Source organism: Gekko japonicus, unplaced genomic scaffold (genome assembly GCF_001447785.1).
Source record: "Gekko japonicus isolate JY-2015 unplaced genomic scaffold, Gekko_japonicus_V1.1 scaffold2876, whole genome shotgun sequence".
NCBI classification, from domain to species: Eukaryota; Metazoa; Chordata; class Lepidosauria; order Squamata; family Gekkonidae; genus Gekko; species Gekko japonicus.
The window spans coordinates 130,179-153,458 of record NW_015172098.1 but is presented as its reverse complement, the minus strand read 5'-3'; the positions used below and the strand labels follow the sequence as shown (position 1 = coordinate 153,458).

General features: G+C 41.0%; 1 protein-coding gene across 1 annotated transcript in view; it reads left to right on the top strand.

Annotated features, from left to right (window-relative positions):
• Positions 1 to 23,280, top strand: part of NAV2 (neuron navigator 2) — a gene marked incomplete at its 5' end in the record, with an annotated part of 115,417 nt that overhangs the window by 55,633 nt on the left and 36,504 nt on the right. The window contains 9 exons of the mRNA XM_015420939.1: positions 1,347 to 2,049; positions 4,433 to 4,900; positions 6,790 to 6,855; positions 8,634 to 8,678; positions 10,784 to 10,944; positions 16,614 to 16,802; positions 19,535 to 19,587; positions 20,907 to 20,930; positions 22,791 to 22,865. Of these exons, the coding sequence (XP_015276425.1) occupies positions 1,347 to 2,049; positions 4,433 to 4,900; positions 6,790 to 6,855; positions 8,634 to 8,678; positions 10,784 to 10,944; positions 16,614 to 16,802; positions 19,535 to 19,587; positions 20,907 to 20,930; positions 22,791 to 22,865 (1,784 nt within the window). The remainder of the gene's footprint in view (positions 1 to 1,346; positions 2,050 to 4,432; positions 4,901 to 6,789; positions 6,856 to 8,633; positions 8,679 to 10,783; positions 10,945 to 16,613; positions 16,803 to 19,534; positions 19,588 to 20,906; positions 20,931 to 22,790; positions 22,866 to 23,280) is intronic.

Below are 23,280 nucleotides of genomic sequence, written 5' to 3'. Positions count from 1 at the left end.
CCCTCGTAAGAATCAGATCCTCTCTGCTATGATAGCTTCCTTAACAACATTTCCTATTGCAAATTAATATGGTCAGAAGAAGATCATGTGCACAAGTTAGCAAATGCCATGGTAGAAGGAAAGGGAGCATTTCATTATTACAGAAGACTAGTAGGACCGTGTTTCCATTTAGTAGCTGTACTTTCTGCAGTAGAGAGAGGATGTGTGGGGAAATTTATTTTCCCAAACAACAGAGCGTTATTTTGGGGGAAGTTGTAGACAATGCAAAAGGAAGTTTCATGTCCCCAGAACTGTTATAAGCAAACTACAGATGGGGTAGAAATAGATAATATGTTCAAATTCTCCACTGTTGTCCTGCTTCTTCTTTTAGGAATGGAAGAGCCCATAATCCTTCCCTTTCTGCTCTAGATAAATTCCTACATTGGCCCCAGACCGTTTAGGGCCTTAAAGCTTAATACCAGGACCTTTAACTTGATCCAGTATTCAACCTGAAGCCAGTGCAGCTGGTGCAGCACGGGTTGGATATGCGCTGTTAGTGGGGTCCCAGTAAGGACCCAGGCCACTGCATTCTGGACCAGTTGTAATTTCCGAGTCAGTCTCAAGGGTAGCCCTGCATAGAGCGAGTTACAGTAGTCTAGCCTGGAGGTGACTGTTGCGTGGATTACTGTGGCTAGGTTGGGGCGAGACAGGTAGGGGGCCTGTTGCCTAGTCTGGTGCAGCTGGAGAAATGCCAGTCTGGCAACAGTTGTGATCTGGGCCTTCATCGTTAAGGAGGCATCCAGGAGCACACTCAGTGGTACACCATCCAGAGCCAGGAGTTGGATCCCAACCCAGAAGCCCCCTGACCCAGGCACAAAACGTCCATCTTAGATGGATTCAGTTTCAGCCGACTCTGCCTCAACCATCCCAACACGGCCTCCATACAAAATCAGTCTGTTTGTCCATCTTCCTCCATGTTTCCTACTCTGAGTGGCAGTGGCTTTCTCGGGAAGAGAAAGGTTTTTCCCCACAGCTGCTTCCTGTGATTGTCAGAGATTGAACCTGGGAATTTATGCTCCACTAATTAGCTAGGACAGTTTCCTTTTAAATACTGAGGCTTGTTTCTCTGGTTCTTTCATTGCTTACATAGCAATCTGTTCACCTGTTCAAGTTCCAGGATTAAATGTATCAATTTCTTCTAACATATCCTTGTATACCGTTCTTGATTGTGTAACTAGTTTAGTTAAGCAGGATCAAAATTCTCTCACATTCTCTTATGGCTCATGCACTTAAGCTTAAGGGTTTTGTACCGTTTCTGTAATACTTGACGTCATCAAATACTGCAACTTGTTTTCCTGTTTTTGTAGGGAAAACTGACGATGCCAAGGTATCAGAAAAGGGTAGAATTTCTCCTAAATCTGGACATGTTAAACGTTCTCCATCAGATGCAGGACGTAGCAGTGGTGATGAATCAAAAAAACCTCCTGCAAACAACTCTAGAACAGCTGCTGCCAATACAAATACGTTTGGATTTAAAAAACAGAGTGGGTCAGCTTTAGGAATGTCCATGATCACAGCCAGTGGTGCAACTATCACAAGTAGATCTGCTACTCTTGGCAAAATCCCCAAGTCATCTGGACTTATGGGTAGATCAACTGGTCGGAAGACTAGTGTTGATGGCTCACAGAATCAGGATGATGGTTACTTAGCCCTTAATACCCGAACCAATCTTCAGTACCGAAGCTTACCTAGGCCAAGCAAATCCAGCAGCAGAAGTGGAGCTGGTAATAGATCTAGCACCAGCAGCATAGATTCTAACATAAGCAGCAAGTCAGCAGGCTTGCCTGTTCCCAAAATGCGAGAGCCAGCAAAAGTTGCCCTCGGAAGTTCTCTGCCAGGCTTAGTCAACCAAACAGATAAAGAAAAAGGAATCTCATCGGACAATGAAAGTGTGGTCTCTTGTAACTCCGTTAAAGTCACCCCCGCATCTCAGGCAGCTTCCAGTGCATCCCAGAGTGCTCACCAGCAAGGAGTCAAGTACCCAGATGTGGCCTCCCCCACTCTACGCAGGTATGTACTACTCATTTATTAGAACTTTGCTTCAGATGGAGTTTAAAAGCCAGGGAGGGGGTCACATGTGGATAGGCCTGCACACTTTGAAGTCTTTGGATCTCAAACAGTATGCTTTGGGAGGCTTTAGCCAGTAAAAAATCCATAGTTACCTCTTTGTACTGGAAAAATTCTGAAAAATTAGATTTGCATTTTGACTTTTGCCATGGGAGCATGGAGAAAGACACATTAAGAACATAAGAAGAGCCCTGCTGAATCAGACCAGTGGTCCATCTAGACCAGCATCCTGTCTCACACAGCAACCAGCCAATTCCTCTGGAGGGCCAACAACAGGGCATAGAGGCCGAGACCTTCCTCTGATGTTGCTTCCTGGCTCTGGAATTCAGAGGTTTATTCGTCAGTCACCGTGGCTGCTAGCCACTGAAAGACTTGTCCTCCGTGAATCTGTTTAATCCCCTTTCAAAGCTGTTTATTCCTGTAATTCCACATTTTAATCACTCACTGTGTAAAAAGCTACTTCCTTTTGTCTGTCCTGAATCTACTATCCATCAGCTTCACTGGATGCCCTTGAGTTCTAGTATTTGGGAGAGGGAGAAAAAGTTCTCTTAGTCAGCTCTCTCCACCTCATGCATAATTTTTGAATCTCTATCATGCCCCCCTTTAGTCATCTCTTTTCTAAACTGAAAAGTCCCAGGCTCTTCAGCTTTTCCTCATAGGGAAAGGTGGTCCAACCCCTTAATCACCTTGGTCACCCTCCTCTGGACTTTTTCCAGCTCTGCAGTGTCTTTTTTGAGAGACGGTGACTAGGACTGTATGCAGTATTCCAAAGGAGGCGGCACCGTAGATCTGTTAGAATATTGGCCGTTTTATTCTCAATCCTTTTCCTAATAATCCCTAACATAGAGTTTGCCTTTTTCACTGCCGCAGCACACCGAGTTGACACTTTCATTGAGCTGTCCACTACGACCCCAAGATCTTATTCCCTCTCAGTCTCAACATGTTCAGACCCCATTAGCCTATACCTGAAGTTGGGATTTTTGTCCCAACATACATCACCTTAAATTTACCAACACTGAACTTCATTTGCCACATTGTCACCCCTCCCCCAGTTTTTGGAGGTCATCTTGGAGCTCCTCCCTGTCAACCTTGGTTTTCCTGAATAATTTTGTGTCATCTGCAAATTTGGCCACTACACTCCTCTCCCCTAGTTCCAGATCATATAATGAATGTATTATATAGTAAAGGTAAAGGTTCCCTCGCTCGAAAGCCAGTCGAATCCGACTCTAGGGTTGCGGTGCTCATCTCCGTTTCAAAGCCGAAGAGCCAGTGCTGTCCGAAGACGTTTCCGTGGTCATGTGGCCGGCATGACTAAACACCAAGGCGCACGGAACGCTGTTACCTTCCCACTGAAGTGGTACCTATTTATCTACTTGCAATTTCTTGCTTTCGAACTGCTAGGTTGGCAGGAGCTGGAACTAGAGACGGGAGCCCACTCCGTCATGCAGCACACTCAGGTCTCAAACTGCTGAACTACCAACCTTCCATAGCCTGCAGTTCAGCGTCTTAACCACTTGAGCCACTGGCCCCAATACTGATCCTTGCGTGATCCCACTGCTTACTTCCCTCCATTGTGAAAACTGTCCATTTATTCCAACTCTTTGCTTCCTGTCCTTTAACCAATTTTTGATCCATAAGAGAACCCCATCCTCTTTTTCCATGCCTGCTGAATTTACTCAGGAGTCTTTGGCTATGTCCCCTGTCAAAAGCCTTTTGAAAGTCCAAACATTTAACGGTGTCTGACCACATCAAGTGCTGCATATTTCATTTGCTAAAACACAGCTGTCACAGATTTTTGTTGGTAAATGTTTTTTCTAGTTCCAAGGTAAAACCAAATATGCACAGTACACCACCCCTCCATTCAAAGATGTGCTGGTTCACCTGTCGTGAACATGAATGAGGGTACATAAAATGGTGAAATGAGAATAAATATGTGTTTTCACAGTTGTGAAATGAAAAAAGAAATAGTGGGGGGATTGTGGATTGTTCTTGCTTTTAATGACTGTTAGAATGGTATTGGGTCTGGGAGACGGAAAGGTAGAGCTCATCACATATAATTTGTATAAATCTGTCCACTGTTCTCACTTATCACATAGAAACCAGTTTGCCCATTCATGTATGCGTGTTATGCTGGGTGGTTATGTACCTATAGCACAAATCAGAAGAATATAATCTCTGATATATCTAGTTAAAACTTAGTGTCCTTTTTCAGCAGAGGGTTTTGTCACATATGTTAGAGACAGATAAGATACTATAGAAGTCTGAAATCTTGCATTGCATTCAGCTTCACCAGTTTTCAGCACGTGTTTTGTTTTTTCTCCTCCAGACTTTTCGGTGGAAAGCCAAGTAAACAAGCTCCCATCACAACGGCAGAAAGCATGAAAAATTCCGTGGTCATCTCCAACCCACACGCAACCATGAATCAGCAGGGGAACCCAGATTCTCCTTCGGGCAGTGGCATTCTGAGCAGTGGCAGTAGTAGTCCCCTTTACAGTAAAAATATAGACATGAACCCGTCTCCACTAGCATCTAGTCCCAGTTCAGCTCATTCGGCTCCTTCCAACAGCTTAACCTGGGGTACTAATGCCAGTAGCTCTTCTGCCATTAGCAAAGATGGCATTGGATACCAGTCTGTCAGCAGCCTGCATACCAGTTGTGAATCCATTGATATATCTCTCAGCAGTGGAGGTGGGCTGAGCCATAACTCTTCCAGTGGCCTGATGGCAGCTTCTAAGGACGACTCATTGACTCCCTTTGTTAGAACCAACAGTGTTAAGACGACATTGTCAGAAAGGTGAGAAAATTTTTTTTGCAAGACAATTAAAATATATATATTCTTTGTACTGACAGATGGTTTCTGTAACCAGTAGCTCAGTCCTAAACCCACTGTGTTCAATTACTATTCGGGACTGCAATCTAATGGACATAAATGATTGTTATTGTTTGAGTCCTGTGCCTGGCCACCGGATGCCCTTGAGAACTGCAGCAAATAATGGATTTTATATATATTATGTACAGAATGTGGCTAGTTTATTCCCTGTTGACCTGTAGTAAACCCTACAGCTCCCCATGTGCAGCAGCCAGAGTGGACATTCCATTCTGCCTCTTGATTGATTACAATACGCAAAACTTTTTAATACTTGGCTAATGAAGCAGTATCATTTGTAATTAAGTAGAGATCAAAGCTGAGGATGTGACTGTGTGTTGGGAATTTGGTGACTTAAATTTCATATCAGTAGCTAGATGATCTTAGGTGAGCACAGCAACCAAAGAGGTGAATCTACAAAGGTGTTGAACAAAGTAGGTTGCAGGAGACTTGACAGGGAAATAACTGGTCACTTATTGTCACCTAAACAAGGAGTTTCATTTCCTTTTGAGGGAATATCCTTATCTAGGACACAAAAAGTTGACAAATGATGACACACCTATGTAAGATTTGAAATTCATTAGGCAAGATAACTGGGAATAACTGAATAACTTTTTAGCGCCTCTCTTGAGGGTCATCTCTTTGTTGTTTTGAAGACTGGTGATGAACTTTTTTTCTTATGATCCTAGGTAAGTTATACCCTCCTTTTTCAATATGAAGATAGTAATCTAGACTTACTGTTGCAACGATCACTTAGAAAAGTCTATGAAATACTACAAAATACTAATTATTGCCATTTATTTTCCCCCATCTTCCATATTCAGTGAACAGGACCCTTTAATTTTTTCATCATTTTTATGCATTGTTTTTGTGAGAGCAATTGAAGTACCTTAATTGTTTTTACTTGTCAGCTTGAGCTGGTTAGTGACAAGGTGCTGGTTAGATAGGGCTACCAGTTCAAAACAAAGACAAAATGTCTAAGAAACACTTTTGTAAAAAACATGTATTTTACTTGTATTACTGATTTTTTTGTTTTAATACTATTATACTAGTAGTCTGCCATATTACTACATTCAGCGAATTTCTAACCCTGTGTTAGGTCATCTGCATAATGGTTCTTGCAGGTTGGTTCTTTCCCACACTGGGATTAGGGTGGTATTTTGATCTAAGCGTTTGCACCACACTGGCTGTTCTGTGATGGTTCTGTGCCCTCCACAACTATCCCTGAAGTAGTTAGATATAGTTGCTCAGATCTTAGCCATATTTAACTTAATTGATGCTTCTAAGGATAAATCCTCAGTCCTAGTATCTGTACTTCATGTGAATGTTTTGATGTTGGAACGGCATCTTTATATGAGTTGCTCAGGCTATTGGACCTGCCTAGGGACACCAGATCAGCTGACTTTGTTCTGCGGTCATGGATCTCCAGTGCAGTGACAACCTACCCTGTTGTTCAGGATCCCTGCAGCATGTAAATTCCCATGAAAAGTGGTGCCACCCCGCTCATTTTGTGCAGCCACTTTCTGTTTGGTTATGAAACAGCAGCAACAAATGTTGGAACTAACTCAAACCACAGGAGTGTAACCTCTTTTCAGACCTTTTGAAGCTTGCTTGACCCAACCATATAAAGTTACTCCACTGCTGGAACCTTCTAATTTGTTGCGGCCTCATAATATAAAACAGCTGTTGAAAACTCCTGATAAGTTTTACTTTTTTTTAACAGCTTTCTTTCCCTTTCTCTCTTTCCTTTTGTGCTAATATTCCTCTCTTCTTGTTGTTGTTTTGTTTTTCTGTCTTGTTGATCTTTACTCTTCTAGCCCTCTCTCTTCCCCTGCTGCTAGTCCCAAATTCTGCCGAAATACCTTACCCAGGAGGCAGGACAGGTAATGCTGTCTTGAGACAGTAGGCTGCGGAAGGGCCAAGAGGGTTCACTGGCAAAATTTAAGATGCCAGAGTGTTTTGTGCAAGACTGTGCTCAGTGAAGAGTGTGTGTGTGTTTTACTTGAGTGTAAACGATCACTCAAAGACATGCCAGTGAGAGTCCGTTAAATGGATTGTATCCTAGTTTACTATGGAGAATGGCAAATGGAAGCTCTGAGAAAGTTCTAAAAATAAATAAATGATTTCAAAGTTCTCCAGTTTCGTTGGTCATTTTAAACTCTCATTGGCATTTCAGCATTCTGATAGCATGCTGCTCTCCCCCCACGTTTTAGGTCATATCACCATGTCTAGATTTCTCGCCCCCACTCCCAACCCATTGTGGCTGAAGAAGTATATTTCCTGTTATAATTTAAATTGCTCAGTTCAGTTTGGCTTGTTGGTGTCTTGCAGGCTTTTTGTGTGTGTTCTTGTAAACATGAATGCAAGTGGAATGCAGTGTTAGGAAAAAGAAGGGTCAAAGCCAAATGCATCAGAAGTGTCAGTGATAAATTTACCTGACCTCTAGCAATTGTTAGTGATGTTAGGACAGCTTGGCTATACATTAATACTGTTATTCCATACTTCCCCTACTGGGGTGTTATTTCATATTTCACTGGGGAGAGGTGAAAAGCTATTGGGGGGTGTCTCAGCAAGATTTAAATGTTCACTCTTGATATATTCAAGATAAAATTTAAAAAAACATGTATTTTAAGACCATTTGTTATTATTGGCTTTTAATGCCTCATGATATATAGCAGTGATATCATCAGTCATCCTTTGTTTCATACTCAGCTACACACCTTTTTTGAGAAAGTACTTGGTGTCTTTGGCAGGGATTCCTAGCACACACCCAGGCCCATAGTCATTCCAGTGAGAGAGAAATATAGGTGCTCCTGTACTTTCTTTCTTTCTAAATGATGCCCTTATTTCCCTGGAAATGGAAATGTTACTCATAAATGGTCCATGTGTCTGTTCATTCACCATTTAACATGTAACCCCTTTAGGCTTTCAAAATGCATGCCAGAGCTGGCACACTAAGTGACGGCTTGCCCTCCCTCCCGGGCATGGCAAGGAGCTGCTGCCCATACTCCTTCCCCCCCCCCATGGCAGAGGAGCTAAGCATCCTCCTCACACCCCACCACCACCACAGCAAGGGAAGTAGACAGCAGGCTCACTATAGCTGCCAAGAGTGCTGGAAAGCTCTCTTCCACCTGGAACTCTAGGTCGTTTCCTAGAACCACCTAGTAGATGAGCTGGCTTTGATGCTGGCCAATTATTTTTACTAATGAAGAATTTTGAAAGCATCTTGGTAGCACTGTCATTAGAAACAGTGCCTCGGATGCTTGTTTATGCATACGTATGTTTTAAAGGCATTCATTTGAAGGATGCACATTTGGGCAAAGAGCTGTTTTCTGGAAGGAAAATAGCAAGATCACTTTGATCTCAAACTTCAGTTGCTTTACTGCCACCAGAAAAGGACTAACTACTAGCTGAGTGGTTTGAGGGTAAAAGCCTCAGAAGTAGGCTTCCTTCTTTTAGCATGGTTCCTTGTGCATGTTCTGTATAACGCAGTCCTCGCTTTTATGAGACTTTTGCATGTTGGCTTGACAGGAGCCTTTGCTGTCTTTTCTAGTGCCATGATGCAGCCGTTTAAATAGCAAATTACCCTCTCTTTCAAGCTGATCTTTAATCCTCCCCTCTTGTTCTTCTCTGAAGTTCTTTTCTTTTAACTTTTCTGCAGCGACCCTCACCTTGATAGGAACACTTTGCCTAAGAAAGGACTCAGGTATTGGTGTTTCCACATAGCATAAGCAGTTTTTCCGTGTGGTTTTTGGAGCTTTGCTTTGTGTGTCTTTTGTGGCCGTCAGTGATGGTGATGGTGGTGGTGGTTTCAGCTTTTGCAATGAGTGGCAGAAAAATGTCCTCCCTTTCCTCCTTTCCCCCATCAGCCTCTCTGAAACAGGTTATTTCTCTCGTCCCTTCCCCACACACTTCTCTTCATATGGTAGCATCTCACCCTGAGCAGGAGTTGTGGCTGTTGCTGGCTGACTCTTCAAAAAGCATCTCATGGAGCATCACTGGGCTTGATTTGCAAGCAATAATTTGCAGCTTTATAGAACAAAGCAATAAACTGGATGATGTAATATTCACAGTGTAATATCCAAAATACAGATAAAACGGAATACAAAGGCATTAGCAGTCCAAATTTTGCTAAAACGTTGTTGGCGCTGTAACTGTGTTTAAAAAACAAACAAAAATCCAGTCAATAAAGCAAGAGCTCCATAAATATTTGCTTATAATACTTACAGTGTAATCTGACTTCAAGAGAAATTACACTGAGAATAGAGTTTCCTTCTATTGATAATCATGTATCCCTTCACACATGTGCAAAGTGCTCAACCAATTATACAGAAAGCTAACTTAAAACACTGACTTTTTGTTGACTTAAAAACGCATCTACTTCCAACTCAATTGTGGGACTTTTTAGGATAACTCTTGGCTTTACATTATAGCTGCAATTTATTCTGTGTTATAAACACATTCTTTGTAGCTACTACAATTGTCACACTGAGCTGGGAATTCAAAACTTTTTGTAAAATTGGTGGGGGGGGGGGTTAGCTGGGAGGTCTGAAATGTTTTTTGTGCCTGTTAGTGTCTCCAGCTAATGAGAAATGCCATTTCTTACCCTTGAAACCTTTGAATGTCAAAGCGGTAAGTATTTGTACTTTGTTCTTTTGCATATTGATCAACAATTGTGTACCTGTGTAGGGCTCCAAACTTTTATTTTATTTATTTCAAAAACAAATAGTGGGAATTCAGGGCTGATGATTTGAAGAGGAAGGTAGTAGTTCCAAGCCCTTTGAAGAGTCTTGTATGTTTAATCACCTAAACAATTTGATTAGCAAATGATGGTAATTATTGTGATCTGGAACCCATAGGTTTGTATGTGTGTCTACATTTGCTTTTCCCACACTTTCTGATCCATTTGTGCAAGTGCTGTTTGCACTTGCCAATAGGCCTAAAGAAGTATCTGGATGGTATTAGCATGTCTGCCTGCAAATACCAATGCAAAGGTAGCCTGAAAAGGGGGAAAAAATAGCCAACCAAAACATCCTTGCTTGGTTATCAAGAGATAGCTATTATTTGCTACAGGCAATATTTGAGTAACTGTTTATTATAAAACAACAGTCCATTTCACCTGAAAGACTAATAACATTTATTTCACTATGAGCTTCGACTCACAAAAGCTCGTATTGAAAGAAATGTTAGTCTTTAGGGTGCCACTTGACTTTTGTTTTGTTTTGTTATGACAGATTAATACTGCTACCCCTTAGCTATTTATAAGGCTGGTCTGACTTTAGTCATCTCTAGATATTTGAAAATTCACATCTGAAAAATTCACTTTGTACCCGTTTGTGTCCATTTCATTTCCATTCATTTTTATTGTTCATAGACCCATAAGTCATAAGCAAATAGAATATCCCTGTTTGTGTCAGTATGACTTTTTACCAAGGATCCCTCAGACCTGCATTTTAAAAAATCAGACAGATAATGATGCTGAGAGTTAGATTTCAAAGAAATCTGCAGGTAACTCATGAGCATAGTCAAATGAAGCAAGGTAACCAATTAAATTTGGCAAAAGAATGCACGCTCCTGAAGTACTCCTGCTATATATTCAGAATAAATGAAGTTTGCAGATGTGCATGAGATCTGGTTCCCAAGGTCCTGCCCTTCATTTCCTTGTATTGGTACAAGTCAAGAGGTACAGGCGTCCTCTGGCAGGCAGGAGACTTGTTTCAGGTACACTGTTGTTTTCTGTACGGATGGTTTTGGACTTTATTCAGGCAAAACAGTCTTAAGCAAAGACTAAAGTTAACACTGTTTGTGCAGGTACACTCCGTCATCACAACTTCGTAATCAAGAAGAGGCAAAAGAATGGCTGCGTTCACACTCTGCAGGAGGTCTTCAGGATACTGTTGTCAATTCTCCATTTTCTTCTGGTTCCAGCATAACATCACCTTCTGGCACTAGATTTAACTTCTCCCAACTTGGTGAGTGAACTATTTGTGTATTATAATACACACAGAGTGTTGGACTGGATGAGCCATTGGCTTGATCCAACATAGCTTCTCTTTTGTTCTTATGGTCTTATAATCAGAAACCCATGAAGCCTTTGTTAAAAGTAACAGCACAGTGAATTTTTTTCTGCCTCCAAAAACAGCACAGTGAATTTTTTTCTGCCTCCAAAAAATGACCCATACCACTGTATTCGCTTACATGAATATCTTTTAATATCATAGTGAACAAAGGAGTTGTTTAGCTAAGTCATCTTCCAATATCATTACAATTCCTTTTAATTTTCATTTCTCAGGATAGAATTTTCACAGTTCCCCAAGCTTTTTTTTTATTATTAAGTGGTTATTAATGAAGAAGGCTACATTTGACCATGTAGTGAGAAGAGTTAAGTCAAACCAGTGAATCTTTAGGCAGGTGTGAAAACAAGGAGACAAATCATGAACACCAGTTTCAAAATGTGGCAGGAAAAGTATCAAGAGGAAGGATCAGAAAGACCATGCAGTGCTAGCTTGATGATCTGAAAGAGGGTTGTTGGAGTAAATGGACTTAGTAGTATCATCATATGGTGAAGTGCATTCTCTCTAGTGCATTCTCTCTAGTGCATTCTCTGTAGTGGCCCCTACCTTATGGAGTGGCCCAATGAGGTCCCATTCTCCTGGCTTTCCGCAGACAGCACAAAACTTAATTATTCAGGAGGGCTTGTTTTCATGGGAGCTTTTAAGGAATGTCTTGAGCTTTTTGTGATGATTATTTTGAATTTATAGCCTGACACACCCTGAAGCCTCATCCAATTCAATGCACTTAACCTTCAAGCCTGAGCAAATTTCTTGCCAGTCTACTAGGAATGTGGGAGAATCGCCAGATGTAAAAAGGTGATATGGGAGCCACCATTTCCCGTGACAGCTTTGAACTACCATCCCATGCACCTGTATAATTCCCCAGAGTTAATGTAGAGGATTCTGCATAGAAATCTGACTTTTGAAAAAGCGAGTAACTATTACCATTTCGTAGTGGAGTCACTGAGATGTAGTAGCTAGAGTACTGGACTAGGATTGGGGACTAGGACAAATTCAACCCCCCCCCCCAGTCCCATGAACCTCACTGGGTGATCCTGGGCCAGCGTGCCCGGGGTGTCTCTTGCTGAAGCGGTGATTGCTGGAGGGGCACCACAAAGCCACGCAGATTCCTCTCCCGCAGCCTGGGTCTTTCCAGATTGGGTCTTACTGGACAGCACTGCCAGTCCTCCTCCTTCTCCCGCTGACTTTGTCCTGCGCCTACCCAAGCCATCCGGCCACCCAGACGGTGCCTTTGTCCTCCACTCGGTAATCCAGGTGCACTTCGACTTGTAAAGGGGCACAGGCAGGCCAGAGCCTGGAGGGACCTCGCCCAGCTGGTGCACCTTGGGCAGCTGGAGAGTGGGCTGGAGCACAGGGCCCCCATGCGTTCCTCTCACTCCCCAGAGGGCTTGTTTATACAGGTATTTGGGCCTGTGTTTCAGACAGATGTGTTTCAGAAAGATGCTTTGGTAAATGTATAGAGACTGTGGACTGTACCACTGTGTATAGTATGTATTATCTATTGTTTTAAGTATGATCCTATTATGTAATTTCTGCATTATTTAATGTGTCATGTTAATGCTTAAGCTTTGTTTCAGGTTACTTTTCAGATTTCTGTTTGTTTTCGGGGTTCTGCAATCCAAATCTTATGCATTGTTCATTAAATGTCTTATCCTGTTTACTGTACTTGTCTTACATTGTGTATTCAACTTTGAGTCTTGGTGAGAAAGGCGGGATTATAAATCCTGTGAATGAATAAATAAATAAAAATACAATAAATCTGTTATCCTGTAAGGTGGGGCAAAACTCCTTTTTGGATTTGCTACAACAGACTCACATGGTGATCCCACTGGAATCAATTACTTATTTTTTCCCAGGGCTTAGCCAAGGAGTTTGTGTTCAACTCTGGCTGCATCAGGGCAGAAAAGAACATGCACTTAGTTGTATTTTTTAAAAACAACTTGACAGGTCAAGGGTGTCAAACATAAGGCCCGGGGGCCAGAACTGGCCCATCAAGGGCTCTTATGCAGCCCGCAAGCAACTGGTGCAAGTGAGGGAGTGCTGGGGGTGGAGTAGGTAGAGCCACTCCATTGTGGCTTCAGCATGGCAGAACAACCTCATCTGCAGCAGTAATGCATCATGGGAGCATGTGCCCATCGCTGCTCTGCTGCCTCTCCAGTCTGCGTATGTAGGTTTTCCTTTGCACCCCCTTCCCATCCCATGGGGCCTTGCAGTGAGGATACACCAACCTGGAGCTTACCAGCTGCTGTCCTTTATACAGCACCTGGCATTGTGTTTTATGGCACACATGGCCCAGCCCGACTTTTGTTATGTCAGACCGGCCCTCGTAACAAATGAGTTTGACATCCCTGATTTAGGTCTTCTATTAGTAAGTTAAAGTGTGTATAGAAGTTTGAAAGAACCCATTTCCTATCTCTGCAACTCCATTTCCCATCTCCCAAATCTTCCATTACAGACCCTGGCTGGCTTCTTTAATCTGAGTAAACTGGACTCGGAAGCAGCCAATAAGAAATGGCATTAATTTTACACCGAAGCTGCTTGTGGGAGGATCAGCAAATGAGGGTTTCTTCAATGCCAGTTTACGTGGGAAGCTGTGTTGGTCTGCAGTAGAAGAGCAAGTTTTGAGTCCAATAGCACCTTAAAGACCAACAAGATTCCCAGGTTATAAGCTTTTGAGAGTATCTCAAGGGAGTTTTGACGAAGGGAGTTTTGACTCTCAAAAGGTTATACCCTGGAGTTTTGCTGGTGTTTAATGAGCTACTGGACTTGAATCTATTTTATGCCAGTTTCTTTGCAAGTTTACTGTGATCATCAACATAAGATAGTCGGGCTATATATACTTGTGCCATCAAGTGGGCTCTCTGCATCTAGTGTGAAGGTGCTGTACCTATACACTCTCTTGCCTGTCACAACCAGCCTGGCTCCGGAGGCTGCCATCTTCACTACAGCAGGGATAAGAAGCAGAGAAAGCAAACATTCTGAAAGAAGAGGTGATGCACAGGACTTACTGGCAATTTCTTACATTTAAAAAAAGCTTCATGTCTTAGCGTAGCTGCTCCCGGCAGCTGTTCTGGCTCCTTCTTCCTCCCGGTTGTAATTGGAGTACTCTCAAAAGGTTATACCCTGGAGTTTTGCTGGTGTTTAATGAGCTACTGGACTTGAATCTATTTTATGCCAGTTTCTTTGCAAGTTTACTGTGATCATCAACATAAGATAGTCGGGCTATATATACTTGTGCCATCAAGTGGGCTCTCTGCATCTAGTGTGAAGGTGCTGTACCTATACACTCTCTTGCCTGTCACAACCAGCCTGGCTCCGGAGGCTGCCATCTTCACTACAGCAGGGATAAGAAGCAGAGAAAGCAAACATTCTGAAAGAAGAGGTGATGCACAGGACTTACTGGCAATTTCTTACATTTTAAAAAAGCTTCATGTCTTAGCATAGCTGCTCCCGGCAGCTGTTCTTGCTCCTTCTTAAGAACATAAGAACATAAGAGACGCCAATGTTGGATCAGGCCAAAGGCCCATCCAGTCCAACACTCTGTGTCACACAGTGGCCAGAAATACCAGTGCCATCAGGAGGTCCAGCAGTGGGGCCAGGACATTAGAAGCCCTCCCACTGTTGACCTTCCTCCCTCCCTCCCGGTTGTAATTGGAGAGGGACTTGGCTATCCTGAGAAAGCTCCATCCCATCCAGATAGTTAAGGGCAAGGCAGTGCTTTCCGAAGATAAGCACGTTCTTCCTGAATTAAAGATGACATAGGATGACCAAAAAGCCATGGAGTTATGAGGGCAAAAGTGCCACCCCTCTGCGGGGGCACCATGGAGCCCCAAGCAGCCATGAGCCAGCACTGGATGAATTAAGTGCATAGATGTGTGTCTGTGACCAAAGAGATGTTGCCTTCATGTAGATGGTATTCCATAAGTTACAATAACTGCTTTTGTCCCATTAACAGGTAATAGGTACTCTCAAACTGTTTATTCAGCCATATAACACTGCTAGTGTTATGGGGCTTTAGTTTTTAGCCTATTATTTAACAGCTGGATCATTCATATTCAGGATTCTTGGACCATGAATTTCTTATGTGCATTGTTCTTTTTAAAATCCACCTGAACGATATGCATGAGTCCAGCGATCACAGTATAGTTTTCCTATCACGGAAAGCCAGTTCAGCGAATATTTTAACCTAAGAAAGGAAGTGCTAGCAATCTATAATGGAAGCAGATTTTTGTATTTTTGTATTCATTATATATTAATACATAATTTCTAACTGCAAATAAAATACATGTATCTGGTATCTTCTTAAAATCCATTCTTTTTGGTAAGACACAGGGAGGGGAAAACAAACTTGACCCAATACCTGGAATCAAGAACCACAAGAGTAAGAAAGAAGCCTGATAAAGGGCTAGTATTAAAAACCTAGCATATAATTATTATATACAAAAATACATGTATTTATTAGAAAGACACTTAAAAACATTGGGCCCTTATATATTTTTAACTGTTTGTCTAATAAATACATGTACTTTTGTATGCAATAATTATACACTACGTTTTTAATATTGGTCCTTTATCGGGCTTCTTTCTTACCCTTGTCATTTGTTAAGTCCTTTTGATCAATCTGCCAGAAAAAATACAAAATTACTATATGAAAAATCTAATCATACACTCATAGACAAGGCATGCAAGTTAAGATCTTGTAGAAACTTGCAGCTTCCGTTTAACTTTGCTGACTACTGTGCTGAAGCAGTAATTTCATAGAACAGCATATTTTGTGTATTGAAAGAACTGATGAAGACGTGAATAGTAAGTAAAATGAAGTTTTGACACACGCTTACACAGAAGGTAGTCTTGACACACAAGAGGGAAACTGGTTTCGCCCTTTTCTCCCAATCTCCATGTCGTCTCCTTTTCTTGATCCCTCCACCCATGCTCAGTTTCCCAATTTCATGTTTTAATCCCCTTTCCAATTTGCTAAATTAGCCATTTTTAACCACACCCCAGCCCATGAAACTGCCCCATTTCCTCTCTCATCCCAATCTGTCATCAGGCTTGATTTTTCTTACCAGCTGGCCAGTTTTTAATAAATGTTCTCCATGGTGTCTTGGGTCACTAGGTAGCCCAATACATCGGGGGGGGTGTGTGTTCTGACATCTGTCTATGCAATAAAGTGACTTGCTACATTTTCAGAATTGTTCAGGGCTGCCGTGGTGGCCCAAATGAGGTCAGAAAGGTGGAGTCAAAATTTTCTAAATAAATATAATAACACATACCAAATTTTCTTTACCATTTTCCTAATTTTTCTACCTGGTTCTCTGAGGTTTACAGAAAACCCTCCCCTGTCCATATATGACCACAGTGTTCAGAAATTTTTATTTGCGCACTATGGCCAAGCTTGGAATCAGTTTCGTTTGTATGGCTATTTGTTCAATCCATCAGTTACTAGGAAAGAATTTTCAGAGAGTTCCATTATCTTTGGACACTGATACATTATTATAGTAATGGAATGTCTTTTGATAGTTACATGTGCACAGATTTGTGAATTTTCTGTCTGACTCACTTTCCAGCAAGTCCCACCACAGCAGCCCAGATGAGCTTGTCAAATCCAACCATGCTACGGACACACAGTCTTTCTAATGCGGATGGCCCTTATGATCCTTACAGTGACACCCGGTTCCGGAACAGCTCGGTGTCACTGGATGAAAAGAGCAGAGCAATGAGCCGTTCTGGGTCATTCCGGGACGGCTTTGAAGAGGGTGAGTGAGCTGAAGATCTTCTTCAACAGTTGGATAAAATTGCGAGGTTTAAAGCAGCTGGTGAAGAAATTGTCCCAACCACAATTAAGAACTAAATTGAACTCTTCACTGTTATTTAATGTTAAGGGAACACTGGTTTTGTTTGTATTAAAAAATACAGTGGTAGTATCAAAATCTGATGCGAATTTTAGTAGTTTTTTTTTTTAATTCAAAGAATTGTCAAAAGGATATGTAGTCAGATGATATTATTTCTGACCATGCAGAAGTCTAATAGATGTCACCAAGTGCCTTAAAATGCCTTATTAAAACTACCCTTTCTTAGGGAAAAATAGTCTCGCTCCTGACTGCATAAATACACGGTTCCCTGTTCAATGTAACCTGTTTGGTCTCTGTGCATATTACATGCTCAGACTCTGTTCAATTGTTTACTGATTTCCTCCCTGATTTTCCCCATGTCCTGTTGCTCCCAAAGTTGGTCCTGTTAGAGTTTCTTAAACTCCTTGCCTTTGCTTGCCTTAACCATTCCAGAAGTTCTAGGTGGCAAATTCCTAACTTTGTTTTGGAAATTGTAGATCTCTCTTCCAGATTTCAGGCTTCTTCCTCGTACTTCCAGCTAGTTACCTTGGAAGTCTTTGGTTCTGGACAGTGGTTTAATTATGAAAAGGATTCTCAGGGTACTTATTAAATTATATTTTCAGTATTTGTCTTTCAAGCAGGATTCTTTCAAGCTTCTGGACATCAGTGCTGTGATATCCAGAAACAAGCTGTTTTCTTTAAAATATGAGATTCGGTTGACTAGATTAATTACTTGCTCATTTGGATTAGGTTTACTGGATAATTAGCTATTTCTGTGTATATGGTCATGCAAAGTATTAAGGTCATTGTGAAGGCACTGAAGAAAGCTAAATAATTAAGAAAATGTAAAAATATTTTCCTTTGGCTAGTTGTTGAGTTCTGCATGAAACTATGAAATAATTAATGGGCTACTATGTTTTATTTTTTCACCCTTTCCACAAGTTCCAGTCTCATCCATGATAGCATTTACAACTGTATTCCTTTGGCAATAACATGCATTGAGGTATTACAACCTTTTTAATAGGGAAAATTGAGGTCATATAGAATTAGGTATGTTCTATGCCAAAATTAATATTGCAACTAAAATGGTGTAACTCAATATAGAATTTGAGTGAGAATAATTTCTCAGTTGCTGTTCAAATTTTTTGAAATGTAAGCACTTTGGTCTACTAAGAGGTTACCAAAATATGCTTGGTATTTTATGAATGTAAAGTTAAGTTGCTTAAGACAGGATCATTTTCTTGTCTTGGGGTTATAATAACGGCATGGAATTTCTTTTCCTATAAAGGTCACTTTAAATTTTGTTGGAAATGTCTAAGATAAGCTAGTTTCAAAGGTTACAAGAATGTATTTTAAAGAAGCGCATACCAGTATGGAGTTGCTGTTGGAAAAGGGAACGATGCCATTGTATTGTTGAGTGCACAACATGTAGTATTAGAAAAATGGATCGTGATTCAGAACTGTATGTGGGATGAGTTTTGGGCAGAGAAGCTTGCTAGGGAAAGGCTGCTTTTCTGGATGCTTTGAAGAGGCTTGGCAGCATCATTAGCCACCTTTGAACAGCATGTAAGAATAGGAGGGCAGGCAGGAAGGGAAACTGGGTTTCCCCATTGATACCGCTGTCATAAAACCTTGTATGTCAGACAAGCCTCCTCCACTAGTCTCTGTCCTCCTTTTGCGGAAATTCTGCATCCTGCTCTTCCCTGAAGGATATTCTGGATTGTGGTCATGAGGAATTCACATACTTTTCTTTGCATCACTTGTAAAAACATTCTTTTCAAAGCAGGCCATATGTTTAATACCTGTTGCAAGCTTATTGCAAACTCAGACACAAAGCTTTAAATTTCCTCTTGGCATGTGCTTGCCTCCACCTTACTTCTGTTGTGAATGGAATGGAATTCTAGGATGGAATTCATGTTTGCTAGCAATTTTAGTTTAGCTTCAGTTTGACAACCCTGCTATAGATGCTTGCATTTGACACACTTCACCATCATTGGTTAATTTGTTTACCCTTAGTATAAAAAGTAAGTGTCATGTGTAAAGGACATGTTTATGCTAACTAGTTGAAACTGCTTAGATTCAAAAGTGCCTTTTGTAACATTTTTCCTCCCCCCCCCCTAACTGTCAAGATACATTTCAGGTTTTTTTCTCTTTAACTCTGCATGTCTTAAAAATTATATGAGTCTTTGTCTGTATTTCTATTTGAACTTTTAAGATTTGTAAAACCTTTTAACTCCCTTTTGCTGTTTATGCTTCAGGCCAACCATATGGTGAAACTGGACTGGTCAGTTTAACCTTTACTCTGTCCGCTTCTAGTCATCTTCTGCTTCATTTTTCATGCACTGTCATGACTTTTGTAATGTCTGAGACATAGCGGGCAGGCAAACGTTTACATCCAAACGATTAAGCGGTTTTATTTGAGACCATTTTGGGGTATGTTCTGTATAATGCCTCCATTTATTTCAGCTTACTTCTTGACACTTCTGCAAAGATTTGTTTTGAGTAAACATGTTTATGACTCGTGATGCGATTTTAATAGGCTGCTGATGAAATGTTAAACCTGCTAGCAGCATCTGCAGTGAATAATCTGCTATCATGTGTGTATTATATACACAAACAATCAGATGAGCAATTTGTTTATTTTATGTTTCCTCTAGTGCATGGCTCCTCTCTCTCTCTGGTTTCCAGCACATCCTCTATTTATTCAACGGTGAGTGTTGCAGAATTGGAATCTCCATCTTGTTGCTAAGCACTGGGCACCACTCAGAGAATGTTAAGTGTATTTAAGTTTCACTGGAATCAAAAGAACTTTAGCTGTACTCTTAATGCTAGATTGATCCTACTGGACTTACATTGCTGTCCTAAAGTGGAGTTATACCCTACTAAACCCATGCTTAGAATGTTCTAACTCTCTTTAGGATTGCATGTTGCATTATCTCATTTCTCCTGTTTGGTTTGAACAATAAAATTTAGCTTTTATATAAATCTGTATCGAAAAAGAACTGAATGGTTGGATCCAAAGAACTATGAGCAGAGCTTCTGAAATCCATGAAACATTTTTCCCACTTCCCCCAGTTTTCTGTAGCACCTGTCTCTTCTAAAAAGCTTGTCTTGGGGAATCATGGAAGCATTGTAAATAGGATAGGATGCAGCACAAGGGGGCGGTAGCTTGAGTCGTTTACACAAGGTGTTAGGTTGTAAGTTATGCCTGGTGTTACAATGAATGCCATGAAGGGGAATAACAGTTCACCAAGGAGTGATAAGAAATATTGGGTTCACTTTCTGGCCAAAGGGTATGATTTTTTTTTCTGTTGCTGCTTCCATGTGGAGTTTGTGACTCTGGCACTCATTCTCTTTGTTAATTGATACATTGGAAGAATAACAATGTGCTTTACATACTGTGCTAAAGTTGTCTATAAATGATTTGACTGAATCTGAGAATGATCGTTAATAGGACTTCATAAGTAAATAGATGTATCCATGTGATTATCAAGAGGGTAAAAAATAAAAATTAATTGTGTTAAGAATACATATTAGATCAAAATAGTTGGAGTGGAGATATTAGTAAATGGGATTGTAAAACAAAAAAGCTCCAAAGTATTGAAGACTTGTTTTAGAACAAAGTTTGAGTCCAGTGGCACCTTTAAGACCAACACAGTTTACTTCTGGGCATAAGCTTTCATGTGTATGCACACTTGTGAAGTTAAGTGTGAAATTATAAATTTAAGTGCGCACACACATGAAAGCTTATACCCAGAATTAAACTTTGCTGGTCTTGCCACTGGACTCAAACTTTGTTCTGGTGCTTCAGACCAACACAGCTACCCCCACCTGAACTTATTTGTTTTGTTTAATTTTGCTCTCTGCTCTCTTATCACGTTGAGTTCCCATGTGTATGTAGTCTAGTGATATCTAGGAACATGATTGTTTTCCATTAACAAAAAAGTTACAAAGTTAAAAAAACAAACGAATGAATAAGATTAACACTAATTTTAGCTTTGATTTCAATATGTCTCTTCTTCTTTCTAGCCCGAAGAAAAGTGTCAGTCAGAGGTAAGAAAGAATTATTTTTTCTTTAATACTTGTAGTATTGCTTCCTACCTTCAGTGACAAGTGCTGTTTTAGAATTAAGGACATAGTGCTCCCAACTTTTAAAAAATCAGAAGTTCTCAATTTAATGAATCACAGGCATGCAGAATTCTGTGCTGCTGACTCCCACATTATTCTCTCCATGTACTTAATAACATACATGAGGCATGAACTGAATTATTCCCCAGATTTTCTTCTTGCACATTCATGTTCACTGGTATTGACCTTTCTTTATCCTCATATCTAATTTGCCTTGAATTACATTTAATCCCTAGGCTGAAACATCAGTCATATATACTGATAGCCTTGGTTCATGGTTAGTCTTAGATTTTTCCCCAATGCATCCATCACTTTCTGCTGGATGTTACTAGTTGGAAAGCCTTAATTCTCTAGGACATTGGTCTAATTCATGGGTTGGGACCACCAGATGGGTCATGGAGCCCCATCTCCTGGGTCACAGGTCCTATGGAGACTGCGCTTGCCCACAAAAGTTTCTCTCTTCCCCCAGCCAGGCTCACCCCACCAATCAGTCCTGCAGTGCTTGGTGCACAGCTCTCTGCCCTCAGCAGTGAGGTCATAACTTTAGTTTTTTCTTTGTCACATGATTGCCTGTCATGTGGTTGCAGGACAGTAGATCCTGTGCTGCTACACGGGGTTTACTGGTGGTTCCAAGGTCCGGAAAGGTCAAAGACCAGACCACTACTCTAGAGCATCATAACAACTGTGAACTGACTGACCAGGCTGCCAGCAAGGCAGTCAAGCTTGCCTGTATGCATGGATCTAAATTTATTGGGGTTTTACTATCATCTTTATGTTTTAAGTGATGGTACAATGGCAAGATCTGTGGGATGTCTAGGACAACAATAAAAACAGTAGTTTGTGATCAAATTACTCTCTCAAGAAACCATGGCAGGAAGGTATTCTTACTTATCTAAGAATTGGACTGGGACCACATTTTCACCAGTACCTGATGACAGGAAGAAGGGCAAAAGTACATGTACTTTGCATTGTGCCCTGAAGTGTGTTATTGAAATGACCATGTTTTACGATAGCATACCAAAGCTTTAGGTGTACACTACTGCCTTAACTGCACACTATCGGCCTAGCCATTTCTGGGCAAAGATATTAATTTGCATGCTTTCTTTACATTTTGAAAATCAAAAGTTGTTTTGTGTGAATTTAGTGGCAGCATTGCATGGGATACTTGTAACATAATGGAGAAGTGTCTGGTGCAATGTGGCGTACATGCCATTGTACCATAGTATCTGGTCTGCCTACTTACCAAGCCCACATGTGAACATAGATGGAAATCCACTTAGCATCAGTTTCCCTAAATCTGTAAGGTGTACATCTGATTTTTGGAAAAAGCAAAGGTATCATCTGAGTCATGTTCACTGTGGTCCAAGATTAGAAGGAAAGACAACCCCCACTGAATCTTCCCACGCCACCATTGGCCATGAGAGAGACAAACTTATCTCCCAGCCACCACTGGGCATAGCCTGCTTCCTTCCACACAGCTGCTGGCTGTGTCGGCACCCTTAACATATTATAGGATCCTGACTGGCCACTAAGAGAGTGAACTGTCCCTGAGATTCCAGGAGCAAAGCTGAGGGCCAGCAAACTGGTTAATCATTTTCCACCATTACCCATATAGGAACTAACCGTACCAGGTTTGGTTGTTCTAGTTTGTATGGAAAATGAGTTGAATGTAGAGGTATTGTCATTCATCCTCTAAAGCAGCTATTTATCTATTTTATGTGTATCTTAGTTTTGACAATCATATGTTAAAACAAAATTAACTTGTCAAAATAATACACTATTCAGATTCGCAAGCTAAGGAGGGAGTTGGATGCATCTCAGGAGAAAGTCTCAGCTCTGACGACACAGTTGACTGCCAATGTGAGTATAGTGTGGGAAACTGATAACTAGCAGTGGTCTGGATTATAAGAAGCACTTGAAACATAATTTTGGACACACATTTCACTTCTTTAAATTTTAGACACACATCTCACTTCCTCTTAATCCTGACTGGGGAGTTTACTAAAACCCCCCCTCCCTTTATGCCTCTTTCTCTCCCTGTAGTAATCAAAGTGGGAGTCTTTGCTGGCACTTTAAATAGTTGGCATATCTTTTCATACAGAAATTATTCGCTTCATTATTTTTACAGTAAATACTTCAGCTTTATAACCCACAAAGTCAATGCTAAGCTTGTTTTATTTTCTGCCCTTTTCTCACATACTCAGCCCGGCTTGTTTTTACAGGGGACAGAGGGAATGAGAGCCAGGTATCCCACTGTTATTGTACTCTTCATGGC